Source organism: Epinephelus lanceolatus, chromosome 9, assembly GCF_041903045.1.
Source record: "Epinephelus lanceolatus isolate andai-2023 chromosome 9, ASM4190304v1, whole genome shotgun sequence".
Lineage (NCBI taxonomy): Eukaryota > Metazoa > Chordata > Actinopteri > Perciformes > Serranidae > Epinephelus > Epinephelus lanceolatus.
This window is the reverse complement of record NC_135742.1, coordinates 8,508,155-8,524,282: the sequence shown is the minus strand read 5'-3', so window position 1 is coordinate 8,524,282 and position 16,128 is coordinate 8,508,155. Positions and strand designations below refer to the sequence as shown.

General features: G+C 43.2%; 1 protein-coding gene across 2 annotated transcripts in view; it reads left to right on the top strand.

Annotated features, from left to right (window-relative positions):
* The window catches only part of dapk1 (death-associated protein kinase 1), a 119,385-nt gene extending 103,257 nt beyond the window's left edge, over positions 1-16,128 (top strand). Inside the window, exons 20-26 of one of the 2 annotated variants that reach the window (XM_078170513.1) lie at positions 3,489-3,705; positions 7,653-7,808; positions 7,918-8,115; positions 9,229-9,367; positions 9,677-9,797; positions 10,252-10,440; positions 12,318-16,128. In XM_078170513.1, coding sequence (XP_078026639.1) covers positions 3,489-3,705; positions 7,653-7,808; positions 7,918-8,115; positions 9,229-9,367; positions 9,677-9,797; positions 10,252-10,440; positions 12,318-13,613 — 2,316 coding nt within the window. In that variant the 3' untranslated portion in view covers positions 13,614-16,128. Of the gene's footprint in view, positions 1-3,488; positions 3,706-7,622; positions 7,809-7,917; positions 8,116-9,228; positions 9,368-9,676; positions 9,798-10,251; positions 10,441-12,317 lie in introns of both variants that reach the window. The other variant, XM_033619284.2, reaches the window with a different exon arrangement.

Sequence of the window (16,128 nt, the reverse complement as noted above, 5' to 3'; positions counted from 1 at the left end):
AAAATACGACACACCTGAGCCCATAGTTTCATTGTTTAAATGTAATGTTGGGGGAAGAATCTGTATGATGCAAAAGCAGGTTTCACAAGCACTCCTCACACTTGGTCTATTTCAGTTGCAGAGGTGTGGAGGGAGATGTCTGCAACAGGAAGGTGTTAGATTTTAGCATCCCACCATTTTTAGACACTTTGTGGAAGCACTTCACTCAGCACAGCACAGAGTTAGAATAGATTATAATTTACACGGTATCTAGCATGACAGGACTCAAACCTTCTTGTTACATGACGTTCAGCTTGTCTAAACTGCTCCAGAGGTGTACAGGGAGTTCAGTCCAGTGTTCCCAGTCTGACTTGAGTCACATCCACCACATCACCTCAAGCTAAACGTCACCAGCCTCTCCTCTGATGTATTTTTCCAGAAAACCTGCTGAGATTGAGTGCAGGGCGTGAAAACATGACAGCAGCAACTGTGAAAACAGTCATCCTCTGCATATGCTGGGTCTAATTTAAGACTCTGTGGCACATTGATGCCAGTTTTTGACTTCCCAGAAACCCAGAAAGAACGAAAAAACACAGTCCCGTCCCTCAAACTTTGAAAGAGAAAATGTCAGTAAGTTGTATTCTGCTCTGATGTGAATCACACTGAAATTACAAACTTTGTGTATTCAGTGTGTTCACATGACCCAGGTGGGAGTGGGGAGTGATTTTCACATCCCACGCAAACCACTCACAGCATTTGAAGCCACTTCTGATTCGTGACTCATCTATTGGTTAGTTAAAAAGTGTCTTTGATGTTAACAAATGTTACCTGTGGAATTGTCAGAAATACAGAGCGTGGCTTGTGTTGTTTATAAATCTGAATTTACAGCGTGCCTGTTTTTTTTTTACACAGATTAAGTGGGTGGATCCCGATAATATTAAGAGGATCGACCCCAAAATAAAATTGAAATGTAAAGAAAACAAAGATAATTCCTTGTGACGATGATTTACACACAACACACATTATGGCTGCCCTGTTCAACTATATAACAACCATAACAAATAACAGACGGAGCCACATCCACTTACATATTGCTCCTTTCCCTAAAGCTGTACAGTTGTGTGCAGGATGTGCAAAAGTTCACAGAATGAAGTATAAGGTACAAAGAATGTGTGCATGTGGGGAGACAGTAAAGATCTATGTTCATGTGCATCAGATGTAGACTTGAAAAGAGCATGTCTATACACTTACAGCCAAAACACACAGGGTATCAATGTGACACGTCACGCAGACAGAGCGGAGCGGGTTTATTTTACCTGCTGTTCGTCTCTGCAGCGTGTGGTTGCTGCCAGCTTCACTGTGCACAGTACTGAGTTTTGCCAAGTGATGATGCTGTTGGTTATGCAGGGTTTGGAAATGTAAGCTGCTGATTTAATCAACTGGATTGTTTTAACTTCAGGATGCACTGATTTTTTTTAATGTAAGATGTAAAAACACAAGGTTGCTCTGCTGCATTTTCTCTTTTTGTTTAGTTAGACAGGGTCCAGTCAGACAGCTTCATCATACTCAAAGCAGGCCTTCTGTAGGACACAGTTACAGCAGAAAGTAACATAAAATTGTGTTACAGTGTGTAGTACAGGAGCCAAAATGGACCAATAAAGTAAATGTAAATATAGGTATGAACATAGAGAAACTAATACAAAATAGAAACTGAACTCCATATATGAACCAGAGTGTTGGGGCGTGTCTTCATGATACTCTAATCACTTTACAAACAAGGATTAAAAAATCACTTTTAAATAAAATAACTCAAAAGGACATAACTCAAAAGGACATAAGTTCACCTTAAACAAACGAAGAACGACACTGTATTCTGTAATTTAATTTAATTATTATGTGACTGTGTACATATGCATATATGTTCTTAAAAAAAGAAAGGAAAAGGTAAATTGTATTTCTGTGATTGGAAGTATTGTATTGTATTTTTTCAATAAAAATATTTGGGAGGGGAAAAAACAAACGCAGAATGAACGGGTTTAATGTACACCATCCAATTTTCCCGCCCACTTTTAAACATTTTTAAACATAATGCACTTGCTTTTCCAACAATTCAAGGTTTTTTTTTAATCCATTTAAAGGTTGTGGTGACAACCTGAGATTAAAAAAATAGACCAGCTACATAAGAGCCAAGAAGAGCCATGTGATGCCCGCGCAGGCGTGAGCTGCGGGATTCCTTGGTCAGCCTAGCAGCTTCAGTTGATTATAATGGACGCACTCTGCTGTGGGCATGCTGCGGCAGATGTGTCAGGCTACGTACATGTGCCATGTATTTCACCCATAAGGCATTTTATTTCTTAGGTATTAAAACTTTTTAGCAAAAAAAGTTAACTTTTTTTGGTTTTGGACATTTTCACTTATATTGGACAGGCTGACTGCAGTTTTAGTAGTCTGTAGTATCAAGTGAAACTCTGTAGGGGTCAATGGGGGGTTGGCTGCAGTTGGCGAGGTGTCACCACTACCAGTTGAGGGCGAGCAGCTCCTTCTCAGGAGTAGGGATGGGCAAACGATCAAAATTCATTATTCGATCATCAAAAAAATTAACGATCAATTAGCGATTAATTGATAAGCGAGTATTTCAAAAGAAAGAAAACAAAAGAGTGCAGTGCAGACTGTCACCGCAAGAAAGCGCAGAGCTTCAACCCCCCAGGCCAAAGAGGAAGAATGGCACGCATGCAACCGTTGCCAGCCAGGGGTTACAGGCTTCAGTTTTCAGTGAAACCTCCGTCTTTCAATGGCGTAGTGTTTTCAGAGGCCTCAAGGGAAGCTGCTGAGGCTTTGGAGAGCAATGAGAGCCTCCGTCTGTTTATGATTTTTTGCCTGGCATAGGTCCGACGGGGGTCTCTTAGGCACAGCGGCTCGCCGGGCCTGTAGCATTGTAGGGGAAACGCTGCGACTATCTAGTAAAATTATTTGTGATTGATCAAAATCCTTAACAATCAATCATTGATAATCGAAAATTGTTGCCCATCCCTACTCAAGAGTAGGTCCATCTCCAGCGCAGCTTGGTATGGCGCGTCTAAACTTGACAAAGGAAACACAAATCAGCGCAGCATGGCATTACACGGCACGGCCGAGAGTGCCAATGGAAAAAGGGTATTAGTCATCTGAAGTCTGTTTTTATTAGTCCTTGGTGCACAGGGAAAAGTGAAACTGTTTGCAAACCTCACACAGCTGTTTCCTCAGTTGTTGGTTGACATGTGTACAACATGAAATACAAGGTGTTCTGCAGGTGCCTCTGTGTCTGGTGTTTCTCTCAAAGAGAAGATACAGTATGTGGAGCAAAGTCTGATAAATGGACGTCAGACTTCTGAGTTTTGGGGCTCCTTGAGGTGAAAACATGTGGGAGTCTGTGTCATACAGTAGATAAACATCTGTCTCAGTGTGACCTGACCTGTTAGTGGTTTTCAATTAATCCTTTTCTTTTTCTGTGGTATTTTTTGGGGGGTCAGGACAACCACAAACTGAGCTACATCCAGCAGCTGCGGCCCACTCAGACCGTCCAGCCTAGAATCAAGCTGAAGCTGTTCGGACACCCCGGAGCCGGGAAGAGCACCCTGCTGGAGTCTCTGAAATGTGGCATCCTGCGCAGCTTCTTCAGGAGGAAGAGGACACGCATGACCAACACAACCCGCCACCCCAACTCCCCCGTCAACTCCAAACCTGCTGGTAGGTGACAGACGGCTCCGGTGAAGCTGAGGTAATCCCTCACAAGATTAAGCCTTCACCTGCCAAGGAACAGAATGAGTTCTTCTGCCAAAACAGGCCAGAATAATTAATTCACCATTTTATTCAGTGCTTAGGAACAGTGTTCATTTAGTGCTTGTTCCCCTTTTCAGACATTTTCAAGAGATTTTGAAGCATGAAAACAATAGCTCCAGTTTACCACAACTTGGTTTCCTATTTTTGTTAAGTTTGACTGTCGGTGCTGTTGGTTATTTTTACATTTAACGCACAAAGTTCAGTGCTAAAATTGAAAAAGATTACAGATTGGGCATGTTGTTGAGTACACTGTTAACATAAGCAGTAGAAACAATGGGCAAAGCTTCAAAAATCAGGCGCTAGATGAAATTAACTGCAAATATTCTTCAACTTATCCTCAAGTAAGAAAGACTTACGTTAAGAGGCATTGTTTTTAACTGTGTATTTATCCACCAAAGACGAATTTCACAAGCATCAGCCTGGAAAAATCTGCATGCTAGTGTTGATAATTACTTTATTTCTCCTTATACAGCTTCTGTCAAAGTGCCTGAGCATCAGGCTCCTCTCTCTGGATGATGGATGCTCTGTTGTGTAAAAAGCAGGGCAGTGCAGGAAAATGAGCCAGAATGCCAGCAGCCTGTTTGGTTTGGAGAAGGGCTGGGCGATGTGAATTAAATCTTTTATTGCTAAGTTTATATTTATATCACAATATTACATATACATGCACAACAAATAGTGATGCAGTACATGGCCTTGAAATTCAGCTGAGAAGCATTTTGTGAACAAAATCAGATGTTTTTGATTGAGAGAACCCAAAAAGGCAGGGTGGATGACATGAATGCACACCAGTACCACACCTCTCCCCTTTCACAGATCTGACCCAGGGGCACTGAGATCAATGGGCTGAGAGGAAAACATAGAAAACACCCACTTTCACCAGGATGTCTCATTTTTCTACAAACAAAGATGCTGTTATCACAGAAAAAGGTTCCACATCACACAAGTCCACACGATCAAACTGAAAACATCGACCTGCTTCTCACCCTTGTTGATTTTAGCAGCCAACCCAGTGTTAACTCCATTACTCCAGTGAACCCAAACTGGAATCTAGAAGTAAAAACAGTTGTTCCTTCTTTTCTGCTCCTGGTCCTCAGAAAAGCTTTTTTTGTGGAGGTCAGTCCTGCAGGTCTGTGGTAAGACTCCCTAATATGTTCAGTGTAGTGTAAAAAACACACGTACTTTGTCTCCAGTCTCTCTGTATTTGCACTCTATCTACCCTCCCTCACACACACACATGCCATTATGCTTCCTTTAAGCGCTCTATTTTGCGCCGCTCTGAGCCATTACCTCCCAGACAGACGTGATGCTCGCTCTGATAATGGTCAGTTACGTGAGCCGTATACTGTTACCGATCCCATCCTCTGTACTATCTGGAAATCTGCAGCCTCTGTCAGAACCACAGAGAGGTTGAAAGAGTTTCTTTCTTTTTTTTTTATTCCTCTCCTCCTCCTTTCAATTCCAGCTGAATTCAGTAACGGTCTTTATTGACTGTGTGTTATATCTGCAGCGATACGTGACAAGAGTCCACAGTGAGACACAAAGAAGCAGAGCTGAGAGGGAACAAGTGGCCGTCATGATGTTCATTTGGCTCATTTGTGGATTTCTTTTAGCACAAGCATCGATTTGTTATTTTGTAAGCCTGTCGAAAGTCAAAGCGTAGCACGTTAAATGCATATTTACCTTCGTCTAGTGTCAATATTTGTACCTTTATGACACTGTTGGCCATAAAACTCAATATGACGGGAGAGTATTCTGCCCTCTGCATTGATTTTTGTCTTTTCAGGTTGTTCATGCTTCACTTAATTGAGAGGGACTCTTTTATTCATTCACTTCAGTAATCTGTAAAGCATTGACGAGAGGGTGTGAATACAGCTTGAGGTTCTTGTAATCAGCTTTTCTTGTGAGACGCTTTGTCCTGTCATGAAGAGAGAAGGTGTTGACATAGACATATGAGCACCTTTGCATCCCTGAAGTCCAAACTGACAGCAGCTGTTGTTATTAAAACCAGAAAACCAATATATCAAGTCCATTTTTCATGTAGCACAACATTTGCCTTACCCTTTTCATTGCTTATGTAGAAAGATGTCTCGAAACAACAAGTGAGAGGAGAGATTTTCTGAAAGCTGAAATGATCAGAGAAGAAGAAAAGTTTCATCGGGAGAACTTTTGGTTTGGTTTTTTGAAGTGATCAGTTCAGCAGTGTGGTATCATTGTCAGTGTGGTCACCATAAAAAGACAACAAATCAGATGAATATGCCAAAAACGTCATGGCACACACTGTCCCCTGAACATGCTTTTGTGTGTCTTTTGTCAGCGTGCATTAACACCAAGCCTCCCTCAAGCAGCTGAAGCATGTGTTCTCATTTATCCTGTGTGTTTGGCTGATTGCTCAGGACTGAGAAGAGACACTGGCTGCATAAAAACAATCTGGTGTCGCAATCAATCTGCAGCAGTTCTGCGGAAAACTTTCCCAAAAGTATTAACTTTGTGTACTGACAGGTTAGGCTATGTCAGAATGAGGCGGTATGGACTCAAACTGATACAAAACTGCAGCCAAAAAGACATTTTCTACCACAGAAAACAAACTGTAGGTGTGGTCCTTCAGAGTGTGATGAAATCCAAATGTTATGCTGCATTGTGGATTTATTTGCAATAAAATAGCACCCCCGTGTGTTTGCAAGTGTGCGGGCAGTGGATGAAAAATGAGATGGTGGATGCAGGTCTATTACTCCAGCAGAGTAGAAGTCATGAAGACTTGAGCTCAGTTTGTTCTTTGTACTGATAATAAAGGTATAAAATAGTTCAACATCAATGTGTTTATTAAGAAACACAAGTTCAACTGAGATTTGTGAAACATTTTCTCTAACAGAACTGATAAAAATATCTAAGCAACTTTTTTCTCATGTTGTTAATAGAGTAGAAGCTATCTTCCCATTTTTGTTATATCCTCCTGAGATCTCAGCTTCTTTTTGGTATACATTTTAATGTCTCCTAGCTATTTTGGATCAGTAGGATTAAAAAACTAAACATTGTCTTTGGACAGGAAGTAGTTTTGGAGAAAAAAAGATGTCCTCATATCAGGACAGTGGGTTTATCTTAATAGTCACAAGTGTGTAATAAACAACACATCTAAAAGTCCTGTGAATTGTTCATTTATAAACTCTGCATGAATTTTTCTTGACCTATACTCCAAGCCAGGAATGTCTTTTTGTCTGTAGGAACAGTCTGTCGCTCCTAATTGGTCCCAACGTCCTCAAATAAGACGATAACAAAGTCCCAGTGTCCTCAAATGAGACGATTATAAAAGCTTGTTACTGTTGCCATATCAAACATTACTAATCATAAATAAATAAAAAAGTTTCAGCTGTAAAATGTGATCAGGTTTTGGACTTTGAGATGGCAGCCAGCTTGTTTATCCATGAGATTAGTGTATTGTGCTCTTACTACCACTAGATGGCACAAAAAAGTGTTCACGAAGGAGGACAAGAGGTCTGAGTTAAGTCAAATGAAGTATATGGTGCACAAACCCAGACTGTGATGTCCTCATATGAGGACGCAGGGTCTCAGGAGGATATAGACGTGCTTTGTTCATTTGGGTGAAAATTCCTCTGAAAGAAACCTGCTTCTGGCTTTTCGAAAGCGTTTAATAATATTTAGGCACTCCTCATGTGTGATGCATCAAATGTGCTGCTCCTGGTGCCAAATTCTTCTTTAAAAAAGGCAAATGTCATCGAAATATATTGTAAAGTTCTGTAAATCTGACCCTGCTGGGGACACTGGTTAAGTTTCCTCAGTACATTCATGTGTATTTTTTCTGTGTTTAGTATCAGTGAGCATTTCCAACCTGTACCCAGGTTGTGAGAATGTGAGCGTGCGGAGTCGCAGCATGATGTTTGAGCCCAGCCTGACCAAAGGTGTCCTGGAGGTCTTCTCCCCCGTCCACAACGCTCTGTCCGCAGCTGACGAGCAGGCAACAAAGGCCATCGACATCCAGCACGGCAACATCCACGGTGAGCGTCAGACACGCTTACATTTAACCAAAACTGAAACGTTACACAGGAAATGCTTTGAATAATGAGGTCACCAATGATATTAACATCATTACTTCCCTCTCTGTAGGGGTCGGGGAGTTCAGCGTGTGGGAGTTTTCGGGGAACCCGGTCTATTACTGCTCCTACGACTACTTTGCAGCCAACGATGCCACCGCGATCCACCTGGTCCTGTTCAGCCTGGAGGAGCCGTACGAGACCCAGCTGGGCCACATCACATACTGGCTGAACATGCTGAAAGCCCTCAACCTGCCACAGGACAACATCGGTGAGGACACCAAACGCATCAGTGGATCAATGGACAATCAAATTTATATTCTATTTATCCTAAAATACACTCAGACTAATGCAGTGCCCTTCAAATCGTGCCTGTTGGGAACATGCCAGTGGCTTGGCCTGCAGTACTGCTCATCACAACAACTTCATACGCAACACTGCGCTTCCTTGGGTCCTGAGCAATACAGCTTCCATGTCATAGTTGTGTACCATAGCAGCGCTTGAGTGTGCCGTCATTGGGTGCAAAAACTCACATAAACATTTTATGGCCTCAGTTAAGTCAAAGCCCCAATTTAATATCTGTGAATAAGCCCCAGATTTCACAGACCCCAATAGTGCCACTTGAGGTGATGTTGTTCCCTGGAGCAAGCAGGCACACTGCATCTGGAGTATCACCAAGATGGAAGATCTCCAAATGCAGCACTATTGAATCTCCTCCAAGTGTGGTCATAAAACCAAATCACAGCCGACCCTCTGGCATGTTTACAACTCTGTCATTTGAATCAATAACAACCAGCACAAACTACATAAAGGAAAAGACAAATTAAACATGTTGCTATTTACAGCTAGCTATTTGGGACCAGGCTATTTCCAGGAACTAAAGTATTTAGTCCCAAAGTTCCATCGCTGATGTTTGAAATGTTTGAGCTTGTTACAGTGTAGCGTCCCCAGTCTCTTTCTTCATCTGTTCCTGAATGCATCGTATCAAATGATGGAGGGTGAGCTGTACCCAGCATGCTGTTTGGTGGTGTAACTGTTAGTAGTGGTCCCCTCTCATTAGACTACACAGTGTGTACAAAATGCACAATTAAGAAATGTGTCCTGTTGATCTCAAGAGCTCACACTTGACACTGCACTCCCTTTGGTCCTCAGCAACACACCGGCCAAGTGTGAAGTCAATCCGATGAACAGCTGTCCAGAAAATCTGAGAACAGACACAGACAGAGACTTCTTCCATTTTAGTTGGATATTTAAGGGTCACTGATACATTTACGTAAAGGAGAAATGGTTGTGATGTCAGCTGAGGTGAAACATTTGAGCAGGACACTAATTATTGTCTCGAATCTCCGTAACAGTGCTTGTGTGCTCTCCTGTCTTCCTGCAGCTTTCGGGGGTCGGGTCCAGCAGCCTCTCATGGTCGTCCTGGTGGCGACACACGCCGACCTCGCTGACATCCCCAGAGCGTTCTCTGGAGAGTTCACCTACAGCAAGGAGAAAGCGCTGCTAAAGGAAGTCAGAAACAGGTTGGGACTATATCCAGAGCACACAAGAGAGACATGGAGATCATTTAGTTGTTTGTGTACTACAGTACCCATGAGCCTCAGCAACCATTGCCATGGAGAACAAAGTAAAATATTGTAGTTGCTGAAATTAAATAAATTATATGCAGCTATGAGTAAAGTTGGTGTTGGTAGTTAAACCTGTTTGAAAGTACAAAATGTCGGGAGACTGTTTCCCACTTTTTCAGTATTTCAGGGATGCTTTTTCACATGTCTCAGTACTCTTGTTAAAAGAGTTTTAAAATGGTGTTGTGTGTTTTCTTTTGTGTTCAGGTTTGGGGTCGACCTGCAGATCAGTGACAAAGTGTTTGTGATGGACGCCGGAGCCTCAAACTCCAAAGACGTGAAGCTGCTGCGGAATCACCTGCAGGAGCTTCGTGCCAACATCATCTCTGTGAGCAAACACACACTTATACAAGTATCTCTCCCCTCACCTGGTTGCTCTCCCTACATCTTTCCATTCCTGATATGGGTTTGTATTTTAAAATTTACATTTACCAAATCTTCCTCAAAGAGCGTGTGCACACAGTTCAATTAGTAGTTCAAAGACAGACAGTATTTTTATGAAATTGCTTTTTCTACCTACACAATTTCTTTAGTAATCTAGTTTTTATGAACTCATATCAAGTCTGAATGGGACACAAACTTTCCTGCAGTGTCCTCTGCCCTTTTTTGTCAGAAATAATGAAATAAAAGTATTTGTTTCATGATTTCCACAGCGAAGTATCTCTATGGGAAGATAGTAAATCTGGAAGATTTCTCTTCTTCATTTGTCAGATTATTTAATATGTTAAGACATAATAACATGCAGTGAATCCACACTGTCCCCTCCTTCTCTATCGCTGCAGAGGTGCAGTCCCATGACACTGCTGTCGGAGCGTTTGCTGGCCACCCTGCCGACCTGGAGGAAGCTGAGCGGACCAAACCAGCTGACGTCGTGGCAGCAGTTTGTCAGCGACGTCCAGGAGCACATCAACCCTCTGGTCAGCCAGGAGCACCTCCGCACACTGGCCCTGCAGCTGCACAGCATGGGGGAGGTGCGTGTTTGTTTTATCAGCTTCAGAACAGACTGTGTGTAACTGCAGGAAAATAAAATTATAATTAATTAATTGCTTGTTAAACTTTAGCGCTCACAAATGAGACAAAAGAATCTCACATGTAAAAATAATTTTGAAAAACAAACTATTATAAAACAGCCTTGTGGTTTGGTTAAAATCATATTACACAATGTCTCTTAATTTACATATTTTTAAATAGGGTAGTGGAAAGTAAAGCAATAGACGCGTTTCCACCAAGACGTTTGTGGTCATTTTTGTCCCAGGACTCACTTTACAGGAAGTTCCCTCGACCCATCGTTGTCTGCATTTTCATAGCAGTGTAAATACCCAGGAACATAAGGCAAGTCAGTCGTCCCTGGCGTATGAACAAGCAACATGACAGAATAAAGGCTGCTGCTGGTCACAGGGGTGAACACACTCTGCAGCCTCAAGAGCCTCAAGTGTGGCTTCCATTTCCACCAACACCAACACGTTAAAAAAACAAGTTTAGGTCCAACAAGTCAGGTCCAATAGAGACTAGGCAAGACTCCGTCTGAGCAAGAATTGTGGGTACTTCTCTCCCAGTGAAGATACACACATGCATCCTTGAAAATTCTCTGAAGGAAGGACTCTTTGGTACATACGGAGATTGGAGATTGGAACAATCCTTTGGCGGGATGTAACCTCTTTGAAATTCAGCCTTGACTTTCAAAAGCACCGACAAGTTAACTCTAGTGTGTCCACGCTGTACACTGTCTGGGTGCGACGAGTTCCACCTCCTTTGTTCCAGTGACATCACATTATTAACAAACATTTATATAATCAACTGTTGACATTTGTGAATCTATGCTAAATCGTCTACATCCGCATTGCAATGCATCTAAGAATTGCTTATTTTCCCCACACCTAGCAAACCCTTACTCTACCTGTAATGTTATTGAAAAGAAAATGTTCTCCCCTTGTCTTATAGTGGTCCTAAATCGACACTAGAATACGTCCTTCTTTTATGAATGAAGCGGTACACGAGTTAAAGCAGCAGTACTGTGAGTGTTTGACTGATGAGTGACGGTCATCCCTGTAAACCCCACCCCGAAAGTTCAGCTCTCTATCAGAGACTCTTTGTGGGGTAAAATGTCTCCAGACCTTAATTTAGACCTGGTTCATGCAGTTCATGAGTTCTTCAAAGGTACTCTAGTTGGTTGGGAAAGTTCCTGTGGTCGAAATGATGATTTATTGGACTATTTCCCATTTGTTAGTTAACAAATTACATTCAATCTGGCACAAAACATAAATTAACTTGTGGCATTTCTTGCATTGAGCATGTTAAGGGAAATTGTTCTCATCATTATATAATAATTATTGTTTATATTGCTACGTTTGACATCAAATTTCGTCTCTGGCAGCTGACTGTCAGTTCACCAGACGGCCACCAGGGTGTGCAGTTAGTTCAAGAATAAATGAAACCAACATTTTGTTTTCATGTGTAAACAATTACTCACAATTACTCCACAGCAGAAACACATTGTTTCTCTGTTTGTTTACCAGAGTGACTCAGCTCAGGAAGAAAAATGAGGAACTGAGTCTGAAATGTTTCTTTATGTATTTGATTTTATTTTTAAGGACACTTAGTGTCCTGTTTTACTATCAGTGCAGCAACTGTCTTTTTTTTGGGTGATCACTTTTCTTTTGTGTCAGTATGTTTTACCACATTTAACTTTTTATTCACATTTTCTTTTCACGTTTCTCCTTTTTCTACCCACACCTGTTCCCTCTGATTACTTTCTTCCACCTTCTCTGACTTATTTTTACTTTCCTCTTCCTCTTTCACCATCTTTCTTCTTCTTTCCTCCTCCATCATTTCCTCCATCCTCTCACAGATCAACATCATGCAGAGTGAGACGGTGCAGGATGTCGTTCTGCTGGAGCCCCGTTGGCTCTGCAGCAACATCCTCGGCAAGCTGCTCTCAGTGGAGACGCCCAAGGCCATCCACCACTACAGGGGGCGCTACAGGCTGGAGGAGGTGCAGGCTCTGGCTCCTGAGAGTGACGTGGACGAGCTGCTGCAGATCTTGGACGCCATGGACGTCTGTGCCCGTGACACCACCAACCCTTCCATGGTAGATGTTCCCGCCCTCATCAAGACGAATGGCCTCCACCGCTCCTGGACCGAAGAAGAGGAGGAGGAGTCACTCCTGTACGGCGGAGTACGACTCGTCCCCGCGGAGCACCTGACCCCCTTCCCTTGTGGCCTGTTTCATAAACTGCAGGTGAACCTGTGTCGCTGGAGTCACCAGCAGAAGCCTGAGGAGGAGGGCGGGGAGGATTTCGATGGAGATATCCACCTGTGGACCAACGGAGCCAAGGTGAGCCAGGGAGCAGTGGAGGCCATGATCCTGCTGGTCAACCACGGCCAGGGGTTGGAGATTCAGGTGCGTGGGCACGACTCAGAGCGGGCCAAGTGTTACACCCTGTTGGATACCATCTGTAGTATAACAGAGAACCTGCTGGCCTCCACGCTCCCCGGACTACTCACTGCCAAATACTACCTGAGTCCTCAGCAGCTGCGGGAGCACCACGCCCCCATCATGATCTACCAACCCAAAGATTTCTTCCGCGCTCAAGTCCAGCGGGAGACCTCGCTCACTAACACCATGGGCGGCTACCGAGAGAGCTTTAGCAGCATCCTGTCTTTCGGCTGCGCTGAAGTTTACCAGCAGGGGACTCTGGGAACGGACATTCACATATCAGAAGTCCCCCTGTTGGCTCGCAGGAAGCTCTGCCGCATGTTGGACCCTCCTGATGCTCTGGGGAAAGACTGGTGCCTGCTGGCCATGAACCTCGGCCTCACAGACTTGGTGGCCAAACACAGCAACGGGACTCCAAACGGCACCCCTGAGCTGGACTCAGCCCCGGACTCCCAGCAGGCCATGCTGCAGCCCAGCCCGACAGCAGCACTGCTGCAAGAATGGAGGGGGCGAGCGGACAGCACGGTGGGCGTTCTGATGGCCAAACTGAGGGAGCTCGGTCGCCGAGATGCCGCCGACTTCCTACTCAAAGCTTCTCCTGTTTTCAGGGTCAACATGGAAGCAGTGGTGGGGGCCGCCAACGGCTACCCGCCCACCTGCAACGGCGGCACATCGTACAACTCCATCAGCTCCGTCATATCCCGCTGAACTGAACGGGGTCGGCTCTATGTCCTCGCCAAACATCACGTAGTCTGATGTGACATTTCCCCCGAAACAGGACTCGTGTGTGAATGAACATGAAGTGCAATCGTTCAGCTGCTCGTCCCTTAATCACCCCATTAAGTTGGCGTATGAACCAGATGTTGTGCTTGTGCTCTCCACACCTGTACAGCTGACCTTCCCTTCCACCATGAATGTTGTGAAAGAGCTGATTGTCCTGAGCTCCAAAGAGGAATCCTGTGCTTTTATTTTGTTCTTAATCTTGTTGTGCTGCTTTTTAATATCCCTCCAACTCGCCTGCACACTTACTCATCTTACAGCTTAAAGACAGAAATTTTTAAAAACTATCAACTCTACATGAAGAAATGGACGCAATTGAAAATGGCCGCCTCATGTTTGGACCTCTTTCAGTGTAGGAGGCTGCCATCTCTACTCCCTCCATCCACCACAGTTACATGTAATACTATCTCCCTTCATGCTTCTGTTTTACTGATGTGACATTTGGGCCGCTCAAGCTTAGCGTTAATAAATTAACAGCATTTTTCAGAGTGCCTTTGTGGCCTTCTACCTCCCTAAAGAGCACAAATAGTCTTGTTATTCTTAAAAAAAACAGTAGTTCTTTCCAAACATTTGAAGAACTGTGCCTTGTTGACACTAATAGTAAAATTAATTTCAATCAAGTCTATAGTCTGAAAATGGAAAAGGCAGGAAAAGGTTAACGAAGAAAGAAAAACAAATGCTCGGCTCATGTTACAAATAGTTTAACTGGCTACAAAACAAACAGAAAGCTGAAATCAGAGATCAGACTTCTGCTGTTTTCTGTTCAGTGTTTGGGAGGTGAAACACCTCACTGGAGTCAGCATGGAGTCGATGTGATGCTCTGTGGGAAACAATGCAATTTATGTTTAATCGGTGCATTTGTGGGTTCATACATACAGATGATCTTGTTGACTTATTATTTATTCATTAATCCAACAACAGAAATCTTTCGTTGATTAATTTTTGGTGACACTTTATTGTACAGGTCTCATAAGTTCCTAAGAAGCTTCTGAAAAGAACAGTGATGTGGTATGAACTATAATGAGACAGCGCAATAAGACAGTTACTTGTGTGCTGTTGAAATTTCCTTTAAAGACCTGCTAAAATGTTAATGACCAAAAAAGAGATCAAAAGATAACGAGAACTTCACTTAATTATGAAGCTACACTGTGACTAAAAGGACCTTTGGGTTACACTACAAGGTACGTCATGTTTGTAATTAAAGCTGCACTATTCAATATTTTTATGTGGACATCCAAAGCCCTATTACCATACAAGAGATAGCTGGAAAAGAAAACCAGCAAACATTCACATTTTGGAAGCTAGTAGCGGTGAAAATGAAAATTACTTGAAAGTCCCCCTTCACTAAAATACTGACGTCTGTGGACTCCATAAAATCTAAGATTCAAATATACGCCGGTCAAGCTTGATTAGGTACGTCACCAATACCAAAGCCAAACCACGTCAATACGGGAAACGCAAATCAACCAGGGAACACACTTCAACGTGACACCAGCAAAGTCACCTGAAACCTCCACTGGAGAGCAGACCTGTCAGTACAGAGAGCAGAGTTAGCATTAGCATAGTGAAAGTGTTGACAGCAAACATGGAGAGTGTGCAGTTTTGGGATGTCCAGACCCTGAAACTTCCATTCACCATCTACCAAAAACCACATCATAGCAGATATCGTATGTTTCACAGCCATTAACGCTGCCCTCGTCACTGCCAGTTAGCCTACAAGCTAACAAACAACATAGATAAAAGATGCTAACTACACTCACCATTCTGATACGTCTGCTGGTCGCAGATGTTGGTGTACAGTAGACTCATCTGAGTCTAGCTCTGACTGAGGCTCAAATATGTATTGCTGTAGCTCGTCAATGTTTCCTCTAATGCTAATGCTAGCCATCTTGACCAGGATGAGAAAGTGCACAAGGCTTTGAAATCAATTTTCATAGTGGTCAAATAGTGGAATTACGTCCGTCACGTGGTGCAGTTGGGCCCAAAAATATTTTTTCCCATAGTCTTGCACAGCAAAAGAGACGCCTGTGAACCAGTGGGTGTCACAAACCTAACGAAATTACTGGTTTTACCATCAGAATTTGGTCCGATAACATTTGGAAAGTCTCAAATTTGTTTTTTCTAATTCCACTTGGCAGAGCGCTAAACCAGAAGCCGGCTAGGATGGCAGAAGTCTCTAGTGTGCGTGCTCTGTGGGCCACGCAGTACTGATCAGCTGAGTTATTTTTCACGGCAGTTGAACCTTTTTTGGCTTCATGCGCCACCCATAGATGTATGATAATGACGGGATACTGAACGCCAAGATGGCGCCTGTTCAGTTCAATAGAGTCACTTGCCTGGCACGTATGCCAAAAAAATTTCTAGCTTCTAGGTTTACTTCCGTGATATGCAGCCCACTGAATATGCACACTAGTGTTTCTCCCGCTGGCCCTACCTGTGAATT